Genomic DNA, 23,288 nt, shown 5'->3' with positions numbered 1-23,288 from the left:
CAGGGTGCTAGACACTAGAGAGTAAGAAGTAGCTAAATAGATACACCTGTGATCAGGGTTTCAAATTAACACCCGTGGCAAAACGAGTTAAACAAAAATCAACTGTGGCGAGTAATGCTGTCAAATACCGGCGCACTTGTTCATTTGCATTGAAGAAATAGCGAAGATTAAAAAGCATTTGGTTAAAAGAAAAGACACTGTTATTTTCCAAAGTCCTTTGGAAATTTTTTATGTTCTTTGGGATGTTCTCAAAACACGTTTTTGGTGAAAAGGATGAGGATGAAAGAGGAAGGGAGGAGATTGCTGGATGACAGGATTTTGTTTGAATAAGAAATGAATGTATGAAATCCTAATTATATATATATATATATATATATATATATAAAGCTGTGATGTAGTTAATTTGGTGTCTTTTTTTTGGGTGGTCGGTAACCTAAACAATTAGTAGCCAAATTGGCCGGTGAGTGAAAAAGTTCATTTCAAACACTGCCTGTGACTATAGATGTTCAGGATCTGACAGTTTTAACTCTCAAGAGACATCTAGTGGTCAGGTCCTGAAATGTATAGTCACAGGCGTATCTAGTGCCTGGACGTGGATTTTCTTGTTTTACAACAGGATCCACCTACCATTTTTGATATTTCTTAATACGTTCAATACATTTCTAATACATTGCAAATCTGTCATTTTTGGCACCAATAACACCCCATATAATTGTTTTTTCTAAGCATACATATATAGACAAAGTACTATGTAACCCCTAAATTTATTTAATAAATGTTCCGTAAAATTCTGTTTATGTCTGATAAAAACATGGCCTTTTTACACTATTAAGCAGCACATTTGTTTGTTATACTTGTGCAAAAATTTACTCAGAATGTAAATGCCATTTATTCTATAAATTTAGCTCAGTGCAAGTTCTGTAAACAGAAGTTTATGATTTTCTAATGTCATTGTTCTCTCTGTAGCCTACTCTGTGTAAGAGATAACACTCAAAAGCAGGCTTAAAATTCTCGCTCTCGTTCTTGATGATTTATGAATTTGATCAACCTTGGAGGAAGTGGAAGCTTGCAAATTTTCTTCAGTCTATTGATACCAAGCAGTTTGCGGATTTTCAGTCTGCAGAGCTGCATGAGTGGGCGTGGAGGCACTGCAATCAGAACCAGCAAATGAATACACAGGTGACTAAAATAATTAGCATATATGAATAATTTAAGCAAAAGATATGGGTGCGCATACTTGATTTCTCTTTGATGCCTTGCCACTCGTGATAACTGTCCAGATGTTCAATGAGTCGTGCACAGAGTTTCACATGCCCAACATAGTCAAGCAGCACATCTATAATCGGTCCTGCCCAGCGGGAGTAGGTTTCGGTGGAGATCACCTCACAGAACTAGTAAAAAGTGTATAAAATGTGGTACTATACACAATTCAGAATAAAAATTATACTGTATGTATTGGCTTCAGGCCACTCACCTGAACACAGGTATTTTCCATAGTTTCGTCTACATCATATCTTACGTTACGCCTAGTCTTTATAGGAGGATGAGGATTGCTGCCATAAACACAATTGAAACATGACAACGCATCACAGCCATTATCCATCAGATACTTCAGTAAGGTCAGATACTTCAAACAGAACATAACAGCAGCTGGAAAGGTAGTTGGGTGAGTTCGGATGTAGGCATTGACATTAGCACCATGTTGCACCAGCAAAGTCACTGTCTGTATGCAACCCTGCCTCAGGGCCACCAGGAGCGGGTTGAACGTGTCCAGGTTTGGGTTAGCACCAGCCTCCAGAAGCATGGTGGTAGCATCGATGTTGTTGTTCATGACGGCGAAGTAGAGAGCTGAGCTGCGTCGATCTTCATACATCATAGAATGATCCTCAGACAATGTGGCATTGACATCAAAGCCGGCCTCGATCAGTAACTCGAGAATATCATTTCTGTTGCGCTCCGCTGCTAAATGGATAGGGCTGATACCTGTACGTCTCACTCTGGCCTTACTTGTGGCTGGGATCAGCATGGCTACAATGCTGAAAACGAGACGTTTTGTGTTCTTGAGTGTTGCCTTGCTAGTGTGCACCAAAATACAATTGAATGTCATGTTACAATTTGACAACATTAGGGTGAAATGATCATTATAAAATGGGAAAATTATTTCATAAGAAGACTATGAAATACATGTAAACCTTTTAAAAAAGCTTGTATGTATAGTGATTAGCAATAATGAAAGTTTAGAGAACCAGTTCTAGGGTTGGGAACCGAGAATTTGTGTAAAAAAAAATAAAAAAAATGCAGAAGTGGACGACATTAGGGCTTATTAGGGGCCGTTCACACAGTTTTTAATTCCACTGCGCTGCATTTCCATTGTTTTTTAATGTAAACATTCATGCACAAGATGGACGTGTCTGACTGTTGCGCTCCCATCTTGCATCTTTTGCAATGTCTCGTGCGTTCTAAAAACAGTGTTCGAGTTCAAGGTTAGAAATTCAACTTAAAATCCCCATGAAATCAAAATGGACAATTTCTATTTATTATAAATGATTTATTCGTGCATATCTTTAATCAAAATAACTTCTGCTCCCTCTTGCAACGATGTCTCTTGTGCTTTCTGATGACGTGTCAACTGGCACGAGGATGGGACAACTCAGTCAGATCATCCAAGGCAGATGCTATTTCCAGAGCATAGCTTTCATTCTGTTTACGGTCAGCCAACCCATTCAGGAACGTCCCACGGTGCCTCCTCGTTCCAGTTGCATTGAGCAGCCAGCTTGCGAAACACAGATCACAGATTGATTACCTTGTTGCAGCTCTGCCAACACCTGTACCGCTTCCAGAGACAGCACGGTCAAACACCTTCTTCAGCTCATCGCGGAACAGGTCATCCCCATTGAGCTGCTCGGCCAGTCAGCAGCGTGTTCACCAAAACCACTCTAGAACCCTCTGATAGGAAGGCAGAAGGCTGGAGAGCAAAAAACAGAGAGCACTTAGCCAGAAATGAATGACACGATTTTGGATCACCATAATAGGCAGATGATGGCGGTAGTCGAGGTTTGCTGTGGCGGGCAGTAAGATCTCCGATGGGGGGAACTGACATTAGGTTAGGCGCAGTGAACGGGTTAGCTGCCTCTGTCTTCAGTTGCTGGAACTGGGCAGACAACTCTGCAACCTGTGCTACCAAAGCCTGAACCGTTCAACTCGTCGCCATGATCTGATCCTCTTGACGTTCCATACGAGCGTTGTTGCTGTCCAAAATGTCTCTCAGCTCAAAGCACTCGCTGGATCCATCTTGGTCAGATCGTTACTTCAAGGGAAATAACAACTGGATCCAGTAGCAAATGCAGTCAAATAGGGTGTTTATTAAACATAAAATAAATACAGAGAACAGAACGTAGATGGTCAGGTGTTGTAGAGCCGCGATGATGAAGTAACAGGCTTTGGCAGCGCAGATCAAACTGCAATGGGATGGAGAAGCAGACTGCTGACCAGTAGAGCCAAAGAGAAATCCAGGAACAGTGATGACAACAGGTAATCCAAACAAGAAACAAGAACACAAGAACAGGGAACACTAGACGGCAAAAGAAACGGCAGGACATGAGCAACAAAGATCTGACAAAGAATGACTGCAAACACAAGGGTAGATATAGGGGAGAACGAAATGAATACCAGGTGTGGTTGGCCTGTCAGCGCAATGAGTTGCCGGCAACGCTGACAGCCAACCAGGCCAGAGACAGAAACACAAAAAATATGCCAAAAATTAACACACAGAAACATGAACCGTGACAATGAGATCACAGCAATAGCAAACCACAACGATCCAACAATTCAATCAATTCCTGATGGACAAAACCAAGTTCGAGAAGCTGTTTAACTCGGATATACATTACAATAGGGAAGAATAGATTATCGCAACTTCCTTTTCATGGCGACTTTAAAAACACGTCTCACACTAGACTCTGCAAAAGACACAAGACGGTCAAAGATGTCAGTCTAGCGCATGTTTACATAAAAAAACAACAGAAAAGCAGTGCAGTGGAAATGCAAAAACACATTCTGTGTGTGAATGGCTAGACGTTCATTCTTTCACTGAAATACCAATATAGGTTACTTCACTACTTAATAGTTTCCTTCACTACATATGCAACGGCGCCGCACACCTCTACTGAATCTACAGGGCAAATAGTGATTAGAGTAGTATGATTCATATGAGTTGGCTCTTTCTACAGTGCAGTGTAGTCCAATTCCTAAACGAATGACTCTTATTGGGCAGTCTTGGCCTAATGGTTAGAGAGTCAGACTGGTAACCTGAAGGTTGTGGGTTCGGTTCTGAATAGTGGCAGGAAATGACTGAGGTGCCATTGAGCAACACACCTGACCCTCAATCACTCCCCGGGTGCCACGGCAAAATGACTGCCCACTGCTCCAGGTGTGTGTCCTTGGTTTGCAGTGTGTGTGTTCACTACTCTCTGACTGCTCCTGATTTATGTGCCCTAACTTGGATGGGTTACATGTAGAGGACAAATTCCAAGTATGGGTTATGGGCCTTCAGATGTCAATTTCACTTTTTTCACTTTCACTCGCAAGAATTGTTTAACATGTATTTATTGTGAAAATTATATAATCATTTGACAGTAAAATGCATTTCTTTTTTCATATATATATTCCTTAAAAATACTAAAATATTTGTTAATGGAGTTGTTAAGGAATTTAAATTGTTAAGAGGAACCAGAACCCGGGATCATTCAATTCTTTACGATTCCCATCCCTAAACATCTCATGCTATCAGGAATTATGCTATGGGATGATTAGTTTAACTGTTAGGTGAGAAAAAGACCCTACACACAATAAACTAGAAGAGTTAACAAGACATTAAGAAATTATCTTAAATGGTATTTTGCAAATAAAACCATTTACTACTTGAGTTAGCTTGAGTTTTCAGGTGATAGGTTACAGGATTAGCACCCTCTTGCCACAGCATTGCTGTAAAGAACCCATTGAGACTTACTTAGTTTCCCTGGCATTTTTGTAGGTACACCCGAGGACTTTGCTGAAAATTAATGCAAGATCATGAGATATACTAAACCTAAACTCTTAAGAACCAATGGCCTTCGCATACAAATAAGTAGTTTAGATAAACTGTGACCTGAGAACATTTCTGCCAAAGCAAATTCATTCATTCATACAAATTCCTTATTAAGTGAATTCTTAATTCATACCCATCATTGCCACGCTGGGCAGCAATATGGATTGGCATCAGTCCTGTTTTGCCCGGCTTGTTGGCGTCTGCATTTTGAGATAGAAGGAACTCTACAACGTCCTCATGACCATTCTTACAGGCCTCATACAGCGCTGTGGCTCCATCTGCGGCCTGGCTGTTGAGATCTGCACCTGCATTACATTTGAGATGCATTACATCACAAAGCAACAATGAAATAGAAAGGAAAATGACAGTGAAGTGAAAGATGTTACCATTTTTTAAAAGCATGCGAAGTGCATCCACTTTTCCACTTTGGGCAGCAACAAAGATAGGAGTAATTCCATACATGTTGGGCATGTTGACTTTGGCTCCAGCTTTCACTAGCATCTCACAGATTTCCACATTGTTTCTGCAAACACTCTCATGGAGAGCGGTCCAGCCTTGAATACAGTTCTTATTCACAGAGGCGCCGTAATTCAGTAACATGGCAACCATTGCTGGGTTCTCCTTCTCACAAGCTACGGACATGTATAGAAATGATACAATTTCCATCACACCACTGAAGGTCTTATTCAATGTAAAACAAAATATATTTTTGTGGATCTGGGCTGGTATGCCATGCTTTTAAACCTAAAAAAAAAAATCAATGTAAGGAACTAGAATTAACAAGAATTCAAATAACTATTTTTTAACAAAAAAGCAACATCAAGATTTAACAAAATGTTTTGGGGAGGACAAAAACTTGAACTTTGAAGGGTCAAAGGCCATGGATGGATGGATGGATTGGATACCTTTGTAAAGAGGAGTCTCTCTCTCCACATTGGCAATATCAGGATCAGCCCCATACTCCAGAAGACTCTCCACACATGCAAGGTGGTCCATGGTCACAGCTAACATTAAAGCAGTCTTCCATTTCAAAGTGCGCTGGTTAACCATGCCAGGTTGAGCTGTGAGAATAGTGTTCATGATAAAAGCCAGAACAATCAGTTAGAGCTTGGCTAAAAAAAAGTTAAACTGTGTCATTTTCAAATGAGCGCACTCTACCTCTCAGGAGAATTTTAATGCATTGATCTTGTCCACAATATGCCGCCTCGTGTAAAGGAATCCATCCATCTTTATTTGCTGTAAGAAGGTTGCAACTAGGTTGCTTAACCAATAGCCTCACTGTTCCTACATCACCGTCCAAAATGGCCTTAACAATAGGCTCAAGCTCCCTAGAGAAGACACCGCTTTTATTTTGATGCATGAAGTGCTGCAGGTGAGATGATATTCATTGTGGCTCTTGCACATGTAAATATTAAAATGTATATAACATATTGACTGTTCCATGTGCAGCCTGATGTCATTAGTTATACCGTTAACAAGTTTGGAGTCAGTAAAATTTTTTATTCAGCAAGGATGTATTAAAATGATCACAAGTGAAAGTAATGTTTTTTAATGCTTAAAACAAAAGTTCTCTATTTCAAATAAATAATGTTGTATAGAACTTTCAATTCATTAATTTAGGTTTCCACAAAAATATTAAGCAGCACAACTGCTTTCAACACTGATAATAATAAGAAATATTATATGATATTCAAATGATTTCTGAAGGATGTGACTCTGAAGACTGGAGTAATGTCTGCTGAAAATTCAGCTATGCCATCAGAGGAATAAATCACTTTTTAATTATATTAAAATAGAAAACAGTTATTTTAAATTGTAATAATATTTCACAATATTAGGGTGAATTCAGGTTGATTAGGACACTTTTTTCCAAGTCATCTCAATGGCAAAAAGTGTCCCACTCACCCTGAATTCGTTACTGTTTTTACTGTACGTTTGATCAAATAAATGCAGTCTCAGTGAGCATAAGAGACTTCTTTCAAAAACATAAAAAAAAAATTATACTGACCAAACTTTTGAACGGTAGTTTACATTTTTGTACATTTGGATATACCGTACACTGAAACATACAATTAAGGACATTCTGACCACAAAATCTAAAATGTAAAACTATTAGCTCTAGAAACGTAAAATCTTTTATGAATCCTTTATATTTAATATCATAAATATTATATATAATATGTCTTCTGCTGTTGTAGCCTATCTGCTTCAAGGTACAACATATTCTGCATACCTCAGTTGTAACGAATGATTGTTTTAAAAAATTTACTGTTGCCTTTCTATCAGGTCGAACCAGTCTGGCCATTCTCCTCTGACCTCTGGCACCAACAAGGCATTTTCGCCCACAGAACTGCCGCTCACTGGATATTTTCTCTTTTTTTCGGACCATTCTCTGTAAACCCTAGAGTAAAAATCCCAGTAGATCAGCAGTTTCTGAAATACTCAGACCAGCCCATCTGGCACCAACAACCATTCCACTTTCAAAATCACCTTTCTTTCTCATTCTGATGCTCAGTTTGAACTTCAGCAGATCTTCTTCTTCTTCTCTTGATTAATGGCGGAAACTTTAAGGTGCATACCGCCACCTACTGTACAGGAGTGTGTAACATCATGCTATTTTAAGTGTTCTCATATTCTACCCATCAACCCTGTGTCTTTAAGAAATTTAAAAAGTGCCATTCTGGTGATTCTTCTCCCTTCTCCCTCTCCTTCTGTTCCCAGTATCCCCATCAGATTCCACTCCCGTCCTGCTTCCTGAACCCAATCTTGAAACGCCTGTCTTTCCAGCTCATATAATATATAGTGCAATTTGACATGTTCAGCATTTTCTTTAACCCCACAGTTTTCACAGTATTCACTATTCCTTTTCCCCATTAAAAACAAGGTGTCATTCAATCCTGTGTGATCCACTCTCAGTCTTGCCATTATAATCTCCTCCCGCCTAGTCCTTTCCTTATAATTTTTAATACTGACAGATTTGTATTTTATGATATCCCCTTCCTTTCATGTCTTCTTCCCACCATTATGGAAGTAAAATAATGACAAATGTTTTTGAAACAAAAAAGCTTGTTGAATTGCACTAATTGGAAAAAAAATGGGCATTGCATTAACCGTGCTTGCATTTTAATGCATTGTATTTTTAGGGCTTGCATTTTTATGGGCTGAAATTCAACATGGTTGAATATTTAAGCTGTGAATATTTAAATTCAAAATTATTAAAAATTCAATATTTCATATTCACCTTTCACTTCCAAAATGTTCATTCTGTTTAAAATACAACCTATAATATTCGACAGGCAATTTTCAGTCCATTTTATTTCACCTTTCAAGTTCGCTTTCTCAAATTCAGTGGTTTAAATTCAACAGCAAATTCGACATTTGACATCTGGGAACGGCAGGAATAGCAGTAGATTACCGACTAATAATCTCCAAAGTGATATAAAAGACCAAACTTGCACCTTATTGGGGATATCTGCAGGCAAGTAGACTCAGAATATGAACGTAACGTTCCCAGATGTCAAATGTCAAATTTGCTGTCGAATTTGAACCACTGAATTTGTGGAAGTGGACTGAAAATTGCCTGTCGAATATTATAGGTTGTATTTTAAACAGAATGAACATTTTGGAAGTGAAATCTGAAAGGTGAATATGGATTATTGAATTTTTTAAAATGAAAATGTGTTTGAAGCTCACCACAAGTGATCCTTGGCTCTTGGACAACTCTTCTGATTATTCTTTTCACTCCTCTATCAGAAATCTTGCGAGGAGCACTGGTCGAGGCAAATTTATGGTGAAATTATTGTCTTTCCACTTCCGTATTATGGCCCCAAAAGTGCTCACTGGACCATTCAGAAGCTTAGAATGGCGCCTATAACCAATGCCATCATTATGTTTTGCAACAATTAGGTTGCGAAGGTCTTGAGACAGCTCTTTGCTTTTACCCATCATGAGATGTGTCTTGTGTGACACCTTGGCAATGAGACCTTTTTGTAGGCCATCATTTGGGACTGAACCAGCTGTTAGTAATTTCCACTGACAGGGGGCTGGATTGCTTTTTAATTACTGTAAGTTTTCAGCAGTTGTCTTGGCTTTCCATGCCTTTTTGCGCCTCCCTTTCTTCATGTGTTCAATACTTTTTCCCTGTGTCATTTCACATTATTACACATAACTTAATTTCTGAACTTATTTTTGTTTGTTTCTTTGTATGTATGGCTTACTTGGGTTGTTACCAACATCTGGTGAAAATGTCATGTCAATAGCACCTTTGGAAATATATTTACTGAGAAAAATGATGACGTGTTCAATACTTATTTCCCCCGCTGTATATTCAATATTAGTGCAATTCAACAAGTTTTTTTGTTTCAAAAACATTTGTCATTATTTTACTTCCATACACCATTTCTGCCATATTCTCATACCTTTCTTTCTAATCACTGCTTTTCCAGCAGATCGCCTTGACCATGTCTACATGCCTAAATGCATTGAGTTGCTGCCATGTGATTTGCTGATTAGATAGTTGCGTTAATGAGCAGTTGAACAGGTGTACCTAATAAGGTGGCCATATAGGCTATAATATATTTATCAGCTTCTATGAAAACGTACAAATAATCACACTTTTCTTTACAAACATTATAATGAGATCATACTGTCATGTGGGTAATTAGGTTCACTCACTCTTCAGGCTCAGGTGCGATTTGCATAGTTCCATCATATCTTCGATACGCCACCATTCGCTTGCCAGAACCAGTCACAAAGTGACTCACCGAACACACACCCTGTGGTTTTATTGTTTCGCTTTTGGAGAAAAAAGAATTGCATTCAGATGGGTAAGGTTAATTTAATTAAATCTCCTTAAATCTCTACCTATTGCACAATCCCATTTTCATAATAATTTTCAAATTAAATTACCTTTACAGTACATGTTATCTTTGAAATTAAATCAAAATCCACAACTGGAAGCCTAGAGGTGGATCCAAACAAGTAGATTGGGGCACAGCAAAGGATAGTGTCTATTTTTATGCATGGTGGCATGTGAACTTGAACTATGATTGCACTTTATAAAGTTTGTCTTTAAATGAAGAGGAACAGGTGTGAAGCAGTTGTGTCAGCCATTGAAGAAGCTGCAGTTGGCATCTGTAAGTGATCTTGTTACTCTCGCCATGAGCTGCATCATCAAAACATGACTAGAAATTTCATGAAGCAACATGTGTCTCTCTCTTTTACATTTAAATGTAGTCTAGTTGTTAAGTTCATGTATTGCATAAATCACATACTGAAATATCTAATCTACACTATATTGCCAAAAGAATTGGGACACTCCTCCAAATCATTGAATTCAGTTGTTCCAATCACTTTGATGGCCACAGTTGTATAACATCCAGCACCTAGGCATGCAGACTGCTTCTACAAACATTTGTGAAAGACTGGGTCGCTCTCAGGAGCTCAGTGAATTCAAGCGTGGTACCGTGATAGGTTGTCACCAGTGCAATAAGTCCATTCGTGAAATTTCCTCACTACTAAATATTCCACAGTCAAATGGTATTAAAACAAGGTGGAAGCAATTGGGAACAACATTAACTCAGCCACGAACTGGTAGGCCATGTAAAATAACAGAGCGGTCTCAGCGCATGCTGAGGCACACAGTGCGCAGAAGTCGCCAACTTTCTGCAGTCAATAGCTACAGACCTCCAAACTTCGTGTGGCCTTCAGATTAGCTCAAGAACAGTGTGTAGAGAGCTTCATGGAATGGGTTTCTATGGCCGAGCAGCTGCATCCAAGCCTTACATCAAGTGCAGTGCAAAGCATCGGATGCAGCGCCGCCACTGGACTCTAGAGTAGTGGATATGTGTTCTCTGGATTGACGAATCACGCTTCTCTGTCTGGCAATCCGATGGATGAGACTGGGTTAGGCGGTTGCCAGGAGAACGGTACTTGCCTGACTGCATTGTGCAAAGTGTACAGTTTGGTGGAGGGGGGATTATGGTGTGGGGTTGTTTCTAAGAGGTTGGCCTTGGCCCCTTAGTTTTAGTGAAAGGAAATCTTAATGCTTCAGCATACCAAGACATTTTGGACAATTTCATGCTCCCAACTTTGTGGGAACAGTTTGGGGACGGCCCCTTCCTGTTCCAACATGACTGCGAATCAGTGCACAAAGCAAGGTCCATAAAGACATGGATGAGCAAGTTTGGTGTGTAGGAACTTGACTGGCCTGCACAGAGTCCTGACCTCAACCCGATGGAACACCTTTGGGATGAATTAGAGCGGAGACTGCGAGCCAGGCCTTCTCGTCCAACATCAGTGCCTGACCTCACAAATGCACTTCTAGAAGAATGGTCAAAAATTCCCATAAACACACTCCTAAACCTTGTGGAAAGCCTTCCCAGAAGAGTTGAAGCTGTTATTGCTGCAAAGGGTGGGCAAACCATTTTTAACCCTACGGATCAGGGATGGGATGTCACTAAAGTTCATGTGCATGTGAAGGCAGACGTCCTAAAACATTTGGCAATATAGTGTATTATATTTATCTGATATCTAATCTCTAAAGAATTTTAGCTTGAAGCCAATTTGAAAATATAGGCCACACACTAAAGGTCAGTGTGAGTAAGATGTTCTAAGCGCTGGTTATTTTTATACTGGCAGTGAGAGTTGATTTATGATGGTACCTCATTTCAACTTGAAGCACATCACACTGTACCTGGGTGGATTGGCAGGACACGCAGTTGGTTCTAGTTGCTGCTGGGGACGACGATGTGATGGTGGAGCTTGGCATGGTGATGCTGGCATGTTCAGAGCAGCAGGGTTATTATAGTTTTCTGACCCCGGCCCAGATCTCTGGGCATCAGAAAGGCTCCGCTCGATTGCCAGCTGCATGAGCTCATTATCGGACAGGTTGCTATAGAGACTGTAGTCAGCAAATTCCAGGTTGGTTCCTGTGGTACTTGGCATAGACACATGGGCGACTGCCATGATGGACCCTAAGACAACCAAAACATTCATTATGTAATGAAACTGGACTAACGTGTATTATTGCATATTTCATTTGCTTGATTAGGAGATGCAACTAAAGGATTTAAAGCTACAATATGTAAGATTTTTGTAATAAATTATCAAAAAATCACTTGCACAGTGTGATATATTTCCTGCAGTTGTGTACTTAAAATATCCCAAAAGTTCCCAAAGATTTTTAATTTCAGAGAAATTCCAATTTTAAATAATGGCTCGTCCCTGTCGCCCTGTCCCACTTGTTGCCTGTCAATGACGTAATATCCACGTTTACGTTTTTTTTCTGCCACAGTAACCATGGCGACAGACGTGGACAACTGCGCTACATCTAGCAGCACGCTCACGCTGTTGTTGTTTCGTTCAAACATTATGGACCATGGCAAGCAGACTTTGGGACAAAAGGAGAACTAAAACGAGGATCAATATCAGCGTGGCGTTTTCGAGATGCCGAGAGCTCCACGTTTGCGACAAACTTCGACTTGACAGAGACGCGCAAATGTACATAAAACTAATCAGTGTTATATAGCTCAACATGATGAAATGTTAGAATATGATCAGTATATTATTCTAATGTTGATCTAGCTTACTGCTAGTCTCATACAGATAAACTAACACATAGAATAACATTCAGCATGATAGCAAGTCCCATCATTCCGCTTATCACTGCGTCATAAACCTACGCCTTTGTTATTGTAAGAGGTTAGCGAACCCTAGCGGTGGAAAAATTACATATTGTAGCTTTAAATCTGTCAGATTTTTTTTTTTTTTTTTTAGGTAACACTTTACAATAAGGTTTCACTTGTTAACATTGCCTAACAATGAACAATACTTCTACTGCATTTATTAATCTCAGTCAATGGTAATTTCAACATTTATTAACACATTTTTAAAATCTAAAGTTTTATTTGTTAATGCACTGTGAAGTAATGAACAAAGAATAAACAAATACACAGTTCTGTAGATGGCGCAGGCTGATAGGTTCTAAAGGCCCCGATATACTTCAAGCGAAATCGAAGAACGAACTGCTATGAAGTCATTTCAAACAAAATCAGGCCAAAACGAACTTTGTGTGGAGTTCGTTTTGGGAGTTCAAAACATCTTGTCAAAAAAAGTTTGAAAAGTTTGCTACAGCTGGTACGCTTTGTACTACCATTGGTCCGTGCTGTGTGCGCTGATGCTCCGCCTTCTTTCACATGTCTTTTCCAGTTCATTTCTCCTCACGAGTCAGTTGAGATTAGACGTGACCCATGATTGAAAACATGAACACACTGGAGAGCTGCTTTATAGTAGAAAATTAAGTTGTACTTCTGTTTTCTCAATTTTGTTTGAGATTGTGTTTATTTTGTTATTGTGAGGAAAGCGTGCAGCACATATTTACATATTCATCTAACCGTCGCTCTCAGCAGTGTGGGCGGCGTCAGATGTTCGATAACAGTATATTGCTGCTCACGTATTACGAACTTCGTTTTACCCCTAAATGAAGAACAAAAAATAACTTTGCCTTGAGTAAATCGGGGCCTTTAGCAATCACATCATTCTCTCTAGGGCACATCTGATTGGTTCTTGCTGTATCATGTACAGCTGATTGGTTCATGCTGTATCATTAGCCAATGAGCTTGCTGCTAAACCTTCAAATACTTGGTTAGCATATGCTGTAGCAGTGCAGCGCACTTTCAAAATTACTCTGAAATTCAACATCTAAGATAAGTGAACGGTCATTCTCGTGCTTTATCACTATGCATTATTGCGTGGTCTGCCTTATTAATTCTTCATGAAGTTCATACACAAGGTTTAAAATCATGTGTCATGTTAACAGTCCTGTTTTAATGCTTCGAGTGAATTACTAAGCATATTAACAGCTAGTATTTGCTATAAGGAAATCATTGCTATGAATATTTTTTTCGTTTGATCAGCAGCAGCATGTAGCCTATAGCAAATTCAGATTGCAAGCAAATATTATCAACAGCAATAGCACGCTAGCAGATGTTGTGGTGAAGTATAAAAACACTGCTGTGTCTTGCTTAATTGAGTGAGATGAGTCATGTGTTGGCTAACAAGTTGATCATGCAATGTGAACATTTATCATTTCAATATGTGAACAAATATTCACTTTAATTACAATACGGAAGTATGCAATCAGCTGCATTTCCATCAGAATTAGATTTTGGCCAAATATACAATCTCACAACTACAGGACAAACTTGTTGGATACTTCCATCGTCAACATTAGTAGGCTAAAGGTAAGTAGATCATCCACCCACATAGCAAACAGTCTTGGCTTGAATGCGGCCTCATGCTGGCACTGCTCCTGTTGGCAGCGGCATGTGTCCTGTCAGCCAAAGCTGGTCCAAGTATGGCAATGACGGCACAGCATGGATAACAACAAACAACATGAGGGCCGATTGTTGGTGGGAGGCAACAAAGTAGCCCAATGACCAGTCAAAAGTAGCCCAAAAATAGTCTCAGACTCAGACGTCACACCCACGGACCATTGTCTGAATGTCTGCTTTGCAGCTTTGCATATGGCACACTTTTCTGGAAACACTTCAGGAGTTTCGAAGTCGCGATCTGATTGGTTGAATTCTACAGGATGTCCGGGAGACGTGTGTGTCGGGTTCTTTATCGGTCCGCCCAGAAACAAATGCCGTGACGCCAAAACCCCTCGTGGGAGAAGAAAGCCGTTGTGTTTACAACTGTGACAATGAGCGCTTACCAGGCTCAACTAAACGCTGAATTTTCAAAGTTTGTAAAGTTTGCGGCTCCATTGTTGCAGTAAACTTGCATAACATTATTGAATAAATAATTTATTAGATGCACATTGGTCTGTTATTGTAGGGACATCAACATTATATTGTCACACCCCTAAACATGACACGGAACAAAACAAACTGTGATTGGTTGCATGTCAGTCAAACGTCCTCTTGGGTGGTCCTTGGCCAAGAAAAGCTGCGATAGAGTCCAGACCTTCTGTCGTCAGTCTGAAAGTCTGGCTACGCGAGACTACCCCAAAAATAGCCCAATGGGGGGGGGGGTGTTTTGGGGGTGTTGGATTAGCGAAATCGTACCTACAGAGGTGGAAATTAACTCTTAATTAAGATTTTTATTTTTTACCCGCGGCAACAACTTAAAAGTAGCCTGATACCGTGGGAAAACCATGGACTTGGCAACACTGGTTGAAGATGTGTCACTGGTTGATTTCTTATGAGAAAGAGACATATTTTAGCAAAACATACTGAGAATAATTCATAATTAAATGCATAATTGAAAAACAGAATGAATAATTGCAGTTTAAGGCAGATGACTGATTTACTTAATTTGAAATTATATAATTTCATTCAAATAACTCAGACTACACTTTAAAATCTTAAAATTAATAAAATTGATGTAATCATTTAATCATTTAATGTTATACAATATTTATTTTGTGGGACATATAAGAATTTGCTGTGGCCCAAAAATGACCATACAATACACTGCAAAATTGTATTTGTGCGCTGTAATCCAAATCTTCGGAATCAATGTAATTGCTTTGTGTGAGAAATGGACCCAAATTTATCTATCTATCTATCTATCTATCTATCTATCTATCTATCTATCTATCTATCTATCTATCTATCCATCTATCTATCTATCAACTATTCAGTAGCGATAACAGTCAAATCCAGCACTCATTAAAAGTAAAAAATTTGTTACCTCAGGGAGCGTTTTGACAAATTAAATGCGTGCCTTCACGGGCTGTGTCTGAAATCGCCCCATATACTCTCAATCCCTATTCCCTACATTAGTCCACTAATGTAGTACACTTGAGGGAGTGAATGAAAACGAGTGAGCGGTCTATTCAGCGTAGTGAAGCCTCTCCTGTCATAAGTCACCTCAGTTTGGACTTTCCCTGCGTCTCAATGTCCATACTATCCATCCTAAACAGTATGTGAGATTAAAAGTGTGTCCCAAAGCATAGTGTGTTGAAAAGAGTATACCAGAAGTCCCTGGATGGTCTACTATTTCCGGTGGATTTTCGAAGTGTGGATCCGTGCACACACTAAAGGCTAACATTGCCCACAACTCATAGCGCTTTGGAGGAGGAGCTACAAACGCAAGTGAAAAGTGTTAAAAAACTACAAAACATGGCGGATATGCGCGACCAAAGGTGAGAGGTTTAGATGAAGGTTTGGGTGACTAATCAAAGTTTAACCTGATAGAAAAACATTTATTTATTGTTATCTGTGTTACATTTCATTTGCAATAACAATGTGGACTTTTATAAAGATCCGTTTGGCCATTAACTTTTAAATTCATCATTCTGCATTAATATGAGGAGAGTTCGCTGCATGAAAGACTCGTGACTTGCAGATCAAAGTGCTTCTGCATTTCTCTCCGATATGGAAGGAAATGAAATGTGAAGGATTTTATCTTTGACAAGATGATTGACAGGTCAGTTTGCGTGACGAGATGCGTGTAACTAAGTGACAGAGAGCAACCGTTAAAGATTTTATGACGTGATAGTATGTCCTAAAGCTTGTCTACTCTTCTGCTACACACTCAAAAGTATGCACTTTTTCTTCACAAAAAGAGTACATACTTTTAGGGAGTAGTATAAATAGGCGAATTGAGATGCAGCATGCGTTTTCATTTGCACCATTTCTCCCTGCCTTGTTTGTTGTCATAGTTACAGATTTGATTTCATCACTCAGGTCAGGTGTGCGTGTTTAATCATTATTGTTTTCAGCTGTATATAAGTTCTTGTGTGTTCTCCTTTGGATTTAGTTGTGGATGTTATTAAACACTGTTTTGAATTTGAACCTTCTTCTTCGTATGCTTGCTACTACACAACCGTGACAGAAGACACGACCTAGAAGTGATTTACGTGGTGATATCTGTTTAAATAATATTTTCCCCTCACCTTGTGTGTTTTTGTGGATTTTGAGTTTTTTCCCCTCTCATCATGGATTCTCCCTCATTTCAGTTATTGTGCCTTGAGCATGGAGATCCCTCCCTCGAGGCACATATGGATGACTTCCTCGACCTTACTCATCAGTTGAACTTCCCTGACAACTGCCTTTGTTCTTTCCTTTTCATGGGACTCAACATTGTGACAAAGGCTCAGTTGTCCGGGGAGGGTCCTCGAGGGAGCTTCATTGAGAATTGGATTTGGTGCTGGTATCTTGTGGATTATCACTGACCGTCGGACCAGCTGACGACACCAGCCCCACTCCAGATTCAGTGCCCAGTCAGATACCATCCCACTGCGAGGAGCAGCAACACAAGCCCACCACAGACAACGAGTCCGAGTCCGCCTCAGCCGTGATGTGTGAGCCAGCGCCAATGGAAGCGACTGAGCAGAACATCACCTTGGCTGCGTGTGTCTGACCAGGTCAGGTGTGTGACCCGACTGCACCATCCATTGCCGTGGGAGTCCTTTTGGAATACGAGTGTATGGAAGTGAGCACCCCCAACCCTCCCGCCACTGAGAGTGAGCATCTACTGGACTTAATGAACATTTGTGTAATCACTGCGGCTCCGTCACTGGCGCCAAGGTCTTTGGCATCTTCGTCTGCGTGGTGGACTTCTTCTCCAATGTCACAGTCACCTCTGCTCGTTCCTAAGGTGGCGTCAGAACTCTCTCCACTACGGCTCCTCCCTCCAGCGACACCGCCATGGATCACAGTTCTGGCTGTGGCCTGGCTCGCTTCCCATCCGTCCCTGCTCAAGGCCATTCCCTGGATCACACCACCTGCACCACCCTGGACTTTCCGTTTGATCCCTCTCCCGGACTCTCGTCCTCCACCTGAGCCTCCTCCTCCAGGCTTGATTTTATATATAAAAATAAAATGTTTTTAGATTCTGTTATATTGGGCTAGATAAGGCACAGGTGTGGCTCAGTTTTGGGGTTTCTGGTTAAAGATTGTGAATCGGTACCAATATTAAAACTTGTTCTGGCCCAGTCCAGGGCTAGTTAAAGCATTGATCTTGCCTTGTATTGAGATCTGGGCCACCCAAGGACCATAATTCATTGCTGTATGTGGGCCGAGCAAAAGCTGGTTGTGTGGACAGGAGTTGGGCCAGAGAAAAATTGCTGTGGGCACTATATCAAGAACGATAATTAATAGTGTCAAGGCAGTTTTCCAGGTTTCCTCAAATGAAAGCAAGAGCACCCTCAGTTAATACTGTAATAATATCATATTAGTGAAAAAGATTTGTAGAAAACATATTTATGCATATTTGTGTTTGCACTCCAGAGAATGTCAGATTTGTCTATTTGCGAATATTTGCTAAGCAACTGAATTTATGAGACCTTTTAAATATGAAATTTAATTGTAAGCTTTTTGAACAGCTTTGGAGAATTTGATGTTTCCCCATTCAAAGAGATAGGAGCTGTCCTTGCATAACTTCTGCCTGAGAGGCATTTCAAAGTTGGCTGTCGAAAAAAAATGACTTGTCTTAAAGGGACTTTGCTGTGCACCAGTTCAGAGTCATGCATGGCACATTCATTACCGCTAATGCCGTAAACTAATTAGCAGAGTGTTTTTATAGCATTGAAATGAATGTAACTGTATAATACAAGTATTAAAACCAAGCGTCGTGTTTTACAGTTTTGCATTCCATGCAGAAATAAATTACAAAGCATTTAGGCTAAGCAGCAGCAATTACATTATCATGTTTATACAGCAGCAGCAAGCATTTATGTAGTTGCTGTGAGAATACAGCAACAAAGCATTGTGGACATGAGAAAACCTTTCATTTGTACACACATTCAAACTTAATAGATTTCTCAAAATATCATCTTTTATAGAAGAAAGAAAGTCATACAGGTTTGGAAAGACATGAGGATGAGCAAATGATGAAAGAATTTTCATTTTTGGGTGAACTCACCATGTTAAGTTTATATATCTTAACACTATAAGATATATAACAATCCAAAGCAAACAACAAATAAAAAATCTTACCCCCTTGAAAAATGTTTTTCCCCTTCCTTAACTCAGTCGGATTTCCAAACAGAGAAGGTTTTTTTTGCTGTTGTTGTTGTTCCCCAGTGTCGCACTCGACGCTTGCACTGGGACTTTAGTTCTCTGCAGAGAGGCCTTTGACTGTCACCCCACACCAGACTGTTTAGAGAATGTAATGGAGAGGACACGTGACATGTATGCTAAGATTATCAACCTCTTAGCTAATACTGATCTTGAGGAGTAGCAGACCTGCAGTAGATTACAAAAAAAGAAGTCTGTGGGCTCTTCTCTGACTACAGCAGAAATTTGCTTCCAGAATAATAGATAATAAAACAAATTTCTCTGTATGATAGTGAACTTAGTGAATAATGAACTTACCTTCATACAATGGCTTTGTCTAATGAAGCCTTTAGTGCCTAACTGGGTTAAATTGTAAGGCTGTTTTTGCTGTGTTAGGTTACAAGTGCGTCAAGGCTACGAGACAAAAGGGACATGGGATTGCATTGTGTGAATACCTTATTCCTTATTTATAGGTAAAGCTGTTATGTTAATGTCAAGCACACATAATCAAGGTTATAAACTCACATCATACTTTTGTTTGGGCTGAGTTGCCATTTTGGATAATGGATGAATAATTTGACAAACATTATCAAAAAGCAAGAAGTTTGAGTAACATCCACTACATCCACGGTAACATCCATGGTCAGTCTGCAGATTTGCACTTTTGAATTTGTGTCCCCTTGTTTTATTACAAGGCCTTTAATGGGCTAGAAAGTTCTTGGTTACTATTGCAATCTCCGTTCCCTGACGGAGGGAATGAGACGTGTTGTTGAATGCTGACAATAGTGGTCACACTAAAAGAAGCAGGCATCCACTCATTCAGGTTTGTGCTGAGGAGTCGAGAGTGTGTCCCGTTCCCTGTGGAAAATGGCACAATTGCTGAACTGATTTACGAGGTAACCAGATGGGAGAAAGAACAATACAGAGACCATTAAAAACTAGACTTTTATGCATAGGCTGGCAAAGGGGTGGCCAAGGCTACTTCAGGGGGTCCACAGAGCTTGAAAGAATATGATGTGTAATAATTACTTATTTTCATTGTTTTGATCCATGTAACGTATTCTAATAAATAAGCTGCCAAAATTTTAGATAACAGTAAAATTTCACGATTTCACAATTCTTGGTTCCAACCACAGCAAAAACTACAAGCCTAACTAATATAAATTTAAAACATTATTGTAGAAAAGTGACCCGGCAGTAATAAAATAATAATAATAAAATAATAAACAGTGCTAAGAATTAAGTGCTTGAAGTTTTTCAGGTGAAACAGTAATTCAGGTACAGAAATTGAATAATCACACGTAAAATAGCATTGCATAATCTTCACTGTATAAATTAAATATCGATTAATCCTTGTTAAAGCAACAAAAGTTATTCACTCAAGATCAGTGAGTGATTTTTTTTTCTTTTGTTCTTTGATTAACTTCAATGACACAGACAGCAGCAGGTAGGCTATATTAGGCTGCTATCACATTAAGACCAAATGCAATATATTGCATCCAATATATTGATGCAGTGACTGCGACAAATCAGACACATTATTATTTGTTACATGTAACAAATAAGCTTTAAAGCCTATTAGTAATGAACCATCACCCGAAAAGAGCCACTAGAGCAGAGAAGGCCTCAGTCACCAGGGCTTCCATCAGATAAGACTGTTTTATTGCTTGGAAAAATGTGAAAAGCAAGGAAAGACACATAGCCCTTAAACAGACTTTCCTGCATTAATTTATAGACAATTCTTTCTATAAATGAACATGCATATCCAAAGGACAGGTATCTATTATTACTGTATATTGTCTCTTGTATTGTATTTTGTTCAAGAATATTTAATAGTTTCTTCATCAGCACCCAATCCAGTTACATATGCAAACAATCTGCTTAAGGCAAATGATTGTAAAACGTTTCCTTCCGAAAGCTTAGGCTAACATTGGCTCACTGACCCATGGAAGTAGGACCTCCACACAGAGTTAAAAAGCTCTGTCAGAGTGACCGCCCGCTCTCTTCCCTCTTCTCTACATCTTCTGTGTGCTGTTCTGCGTGGCCTCTCCAGGGTGCCGGCAGGCCTCAATCTACAACCAACCATGTGCATACACGGGAGAGAGAGAACGTCTCGGTTACATATGTAACCCTCGTTCCCTGAGAGAGGGAAAGGAGACGTCTCGACGTGACCAACGATTTTGGGATCTCGCTCAGAGGACCGATCTACTTCGAGTGTAACTAAACGAGCCAATTTCACATTGGCATGCAATCATTGCATTCAGCTGCTCTGCCTCGTCAGCGCGGGTATAAATGAGTAGCTGGTGCATGATGCAATCAGTTTTTCGCTGAGGAGTTGAGCCGAGTTGGTGACCCAGGCCCCAGCGACGGTACAGCGCCCGTGGCGACAGGACGAGACGTCTCCGTTCCTTCTCTCAGGGAACTAGGGTTACATATAACCGAGAAGTTACCTATTGTTCGGTCACTCTCGACGTCTCGTCGTGACCGACGATTTTGGGATCCCTACCAAAGCGCCATGGGCGCTGGCCGCTTCCAGCGCCCTGGGCAAGCCTCCTAAACCCTCTTACCCTTCTTGGCGATGAGACAGGGCTTACCCAGACAGTGTCCGTCACGTAACTGTTCTGAATAACCCCTTTATAGTGACAAATATTGGATAACGCTGGGAAAGCGTGCCCCCCTTCTTTTACAAAGGAGGGAACGCTGCGGAATCCACATCCTACTAGATGTCTAGTGGAAGATACCATATGGACTAACCTTGTGAAGGCTGTGCAATACGGAGTCCCTGAGTGGCTCTCACCATCCAGAGGATAACAACACTGGCAGGGACGGCAGCGCGGACTCTGCCAGGGGAGACACAGGCTTCATTAAGAGCTTGCCGTGGAACACGCATATGGAAACCTGCTGAAGGTCGCACATATGGCACATATACATCAGTTATAGGCCTGGCACCGGACGCTCCACAACGTCCGGACGCCATAGGGATGATCGGAGGACTCACAGGGTCTACTAAGAGGACTCTCTGGAGAATTCTAGCACACTTGTGGGCGCAGCAAGCCAACACTAACCCGGGGCCACCTCGTGTCTCTGACCGTTTGAGGCGAGAACACGGGAGGCGACTGGCTCCACACGAAGGCTATAAAACCTAGTGAACGTGTTGGGTGTTGCCCAGCCCGCAGCTCTACAGATGTCGGTCAGCGAGGCGCCCTGTGCTAGAGCCCAGGAGGATGCAACACTTCTGGTAGAGTGAGCTCGCAACCTGAGAGGACAGGGCAGACCTTGTGCTTGGTAAGCCAAGGTGATGGCATCCACTATCCAGTGGGCCATCCTCTGCTTGGAGACAGCCTTCCCCTTCTGCTGGCCTCCGAAACAGACAAAGAGCTGGTCTGAGGTCCTGAAGCTTTGTGTCCAGTCTATATACGCTCGGACGGGACAAAGCAAAGCTTGGGCTGGGTCTGCCTCCTCTGGGGGCAGCGCTTGCAGGTTCACCACCTGGTCCCTGAAAGGAGTGGTGGGAACCTTGGGCACATATCCATATCCAGGCATGATTCGTCAACCGAAAATGATACCCTCTTGATGGAGGCCAATTATCGATTTACTCAGTTTGGGGTCATGGTATGCAGATATTGCAGCAACATAAACTTTGAGGGTGGAGGGGGACAGCCTCCGCTCCAACCCTTGCTGCAGGAAGGAAAGCACGGCTCTGACCGAACATTTCCAGGGGGTCTTCTTGGTGAGAAGAACACCACTCGAAGAACAGGTTGCACTTCAGCGCGTAAGCTCGTCTCGTAGACGGTGCTCGGGCCGAAGTGATGGTGTTAAAGTCACCTAGAACCTCCGTGTCCCATCCAGGGGCCAGACATGAAGTTTCCAGAGGTCTGGGCGCGGGTGCCAGAGGGTGCCCCGTCTCTGAGAAAGCAGGTCCTTCCTCAGAGGAATCGGCCAAGGAGGGGCTGTCGCGAGGAGCATTACTTCTGGGAACCAGGTCCTGCTGGGCCAGTATGGAGCTACTAGCAGGACCAGCTCCTCGTCCTCCCTGACCTTGCACAATGTCTGTGCGAGAAGGCTCACTGGGGGAAACGCATATTTGCACAGGCCCCGGGGCCAGCTGTGTGCCAGAGCGTCCGTGCCGAGAGTTGCCTCGGTCAGGGAATAGAACCACTGGCAGTGGGTGGTCTCTGGGGAGGCAAACAGGTCTA

At 41.1% G+C, this 23,288-nt stretch overlaps 2 protein-coding genes across 6 annotated transcripts in view; one reads left to right on the top strand and one right to left on the bottom strand.

Annotated features, from left to right (window-relative positions):
• The window catches only part of prima1 (proline rich membrane anchor 1), an 87,922-nt gene that overhangs the window by 54,746 nt on the left and 9,888 nt on the right, over positions 1-23,288 (top strand). The gene's annotated exons all lie outside the window — the stretch shown is intronic.
• Positions 420-19,204, bottom strand: asb2a.1 (ankyrin repeat and SOCS box containing 2a, tandem duplicate 1). Of its 5 annotated transcripts, XM_084090780.1 has the most exons (12): positions 19,033-19,178; positions 11,781-12,060; positions 9,761-9,880; positions 7,356-7,487; positions 6,245-6,414; positions 5,992-6,147; positions 5,473-5,718; positions 5,220-5,391; positions 5,009-5,050; positions 1,475-2,036; positions 1,238-1,391; positions 420-1,148 (listed from the first exon to the last, which is right to left on the bottom strand). In XM_084090780.1, the coding sequence occupies exons 2-12, from the start codon at positions 12,050-12,052 to the stop codon at positions 1,003-1,005; spliced, it is 2,172 nt and encodes a 723-aa protein (XP_083946906.1). In that variant the 5' UTR covers positions 12,053-12,060; positions 19,033-19,178; the 3' UTR covers positions 420-1,002. The 5 variants fall into 5 exon arrangements, with proteins under 5 accessions (XP_083946906.1, XP_083946907.1, XP_083946908.1 ...); XM_084090781.1 differs by lacking the exon at positions 5,009-5,050; XM_084090782.1 differs by lacking the exon at positions 7,356-7,487.

This window comes from Abramis brama (genome assembly GCF_963993115.1).
Source record: "Abramis brama genome assembly, chromosome: 18".
Taxonomy (NCBI): Eukaryota; Metazoa; Chordata; class Actinopteri; order Cypriniformes; family Leuciscidae; genus Abramis; species Abramis brama.
Note: the sequence above shows the minus strand (reverse complement) of the source record. Positions and strands in the feature narration are given on the sequence as shown.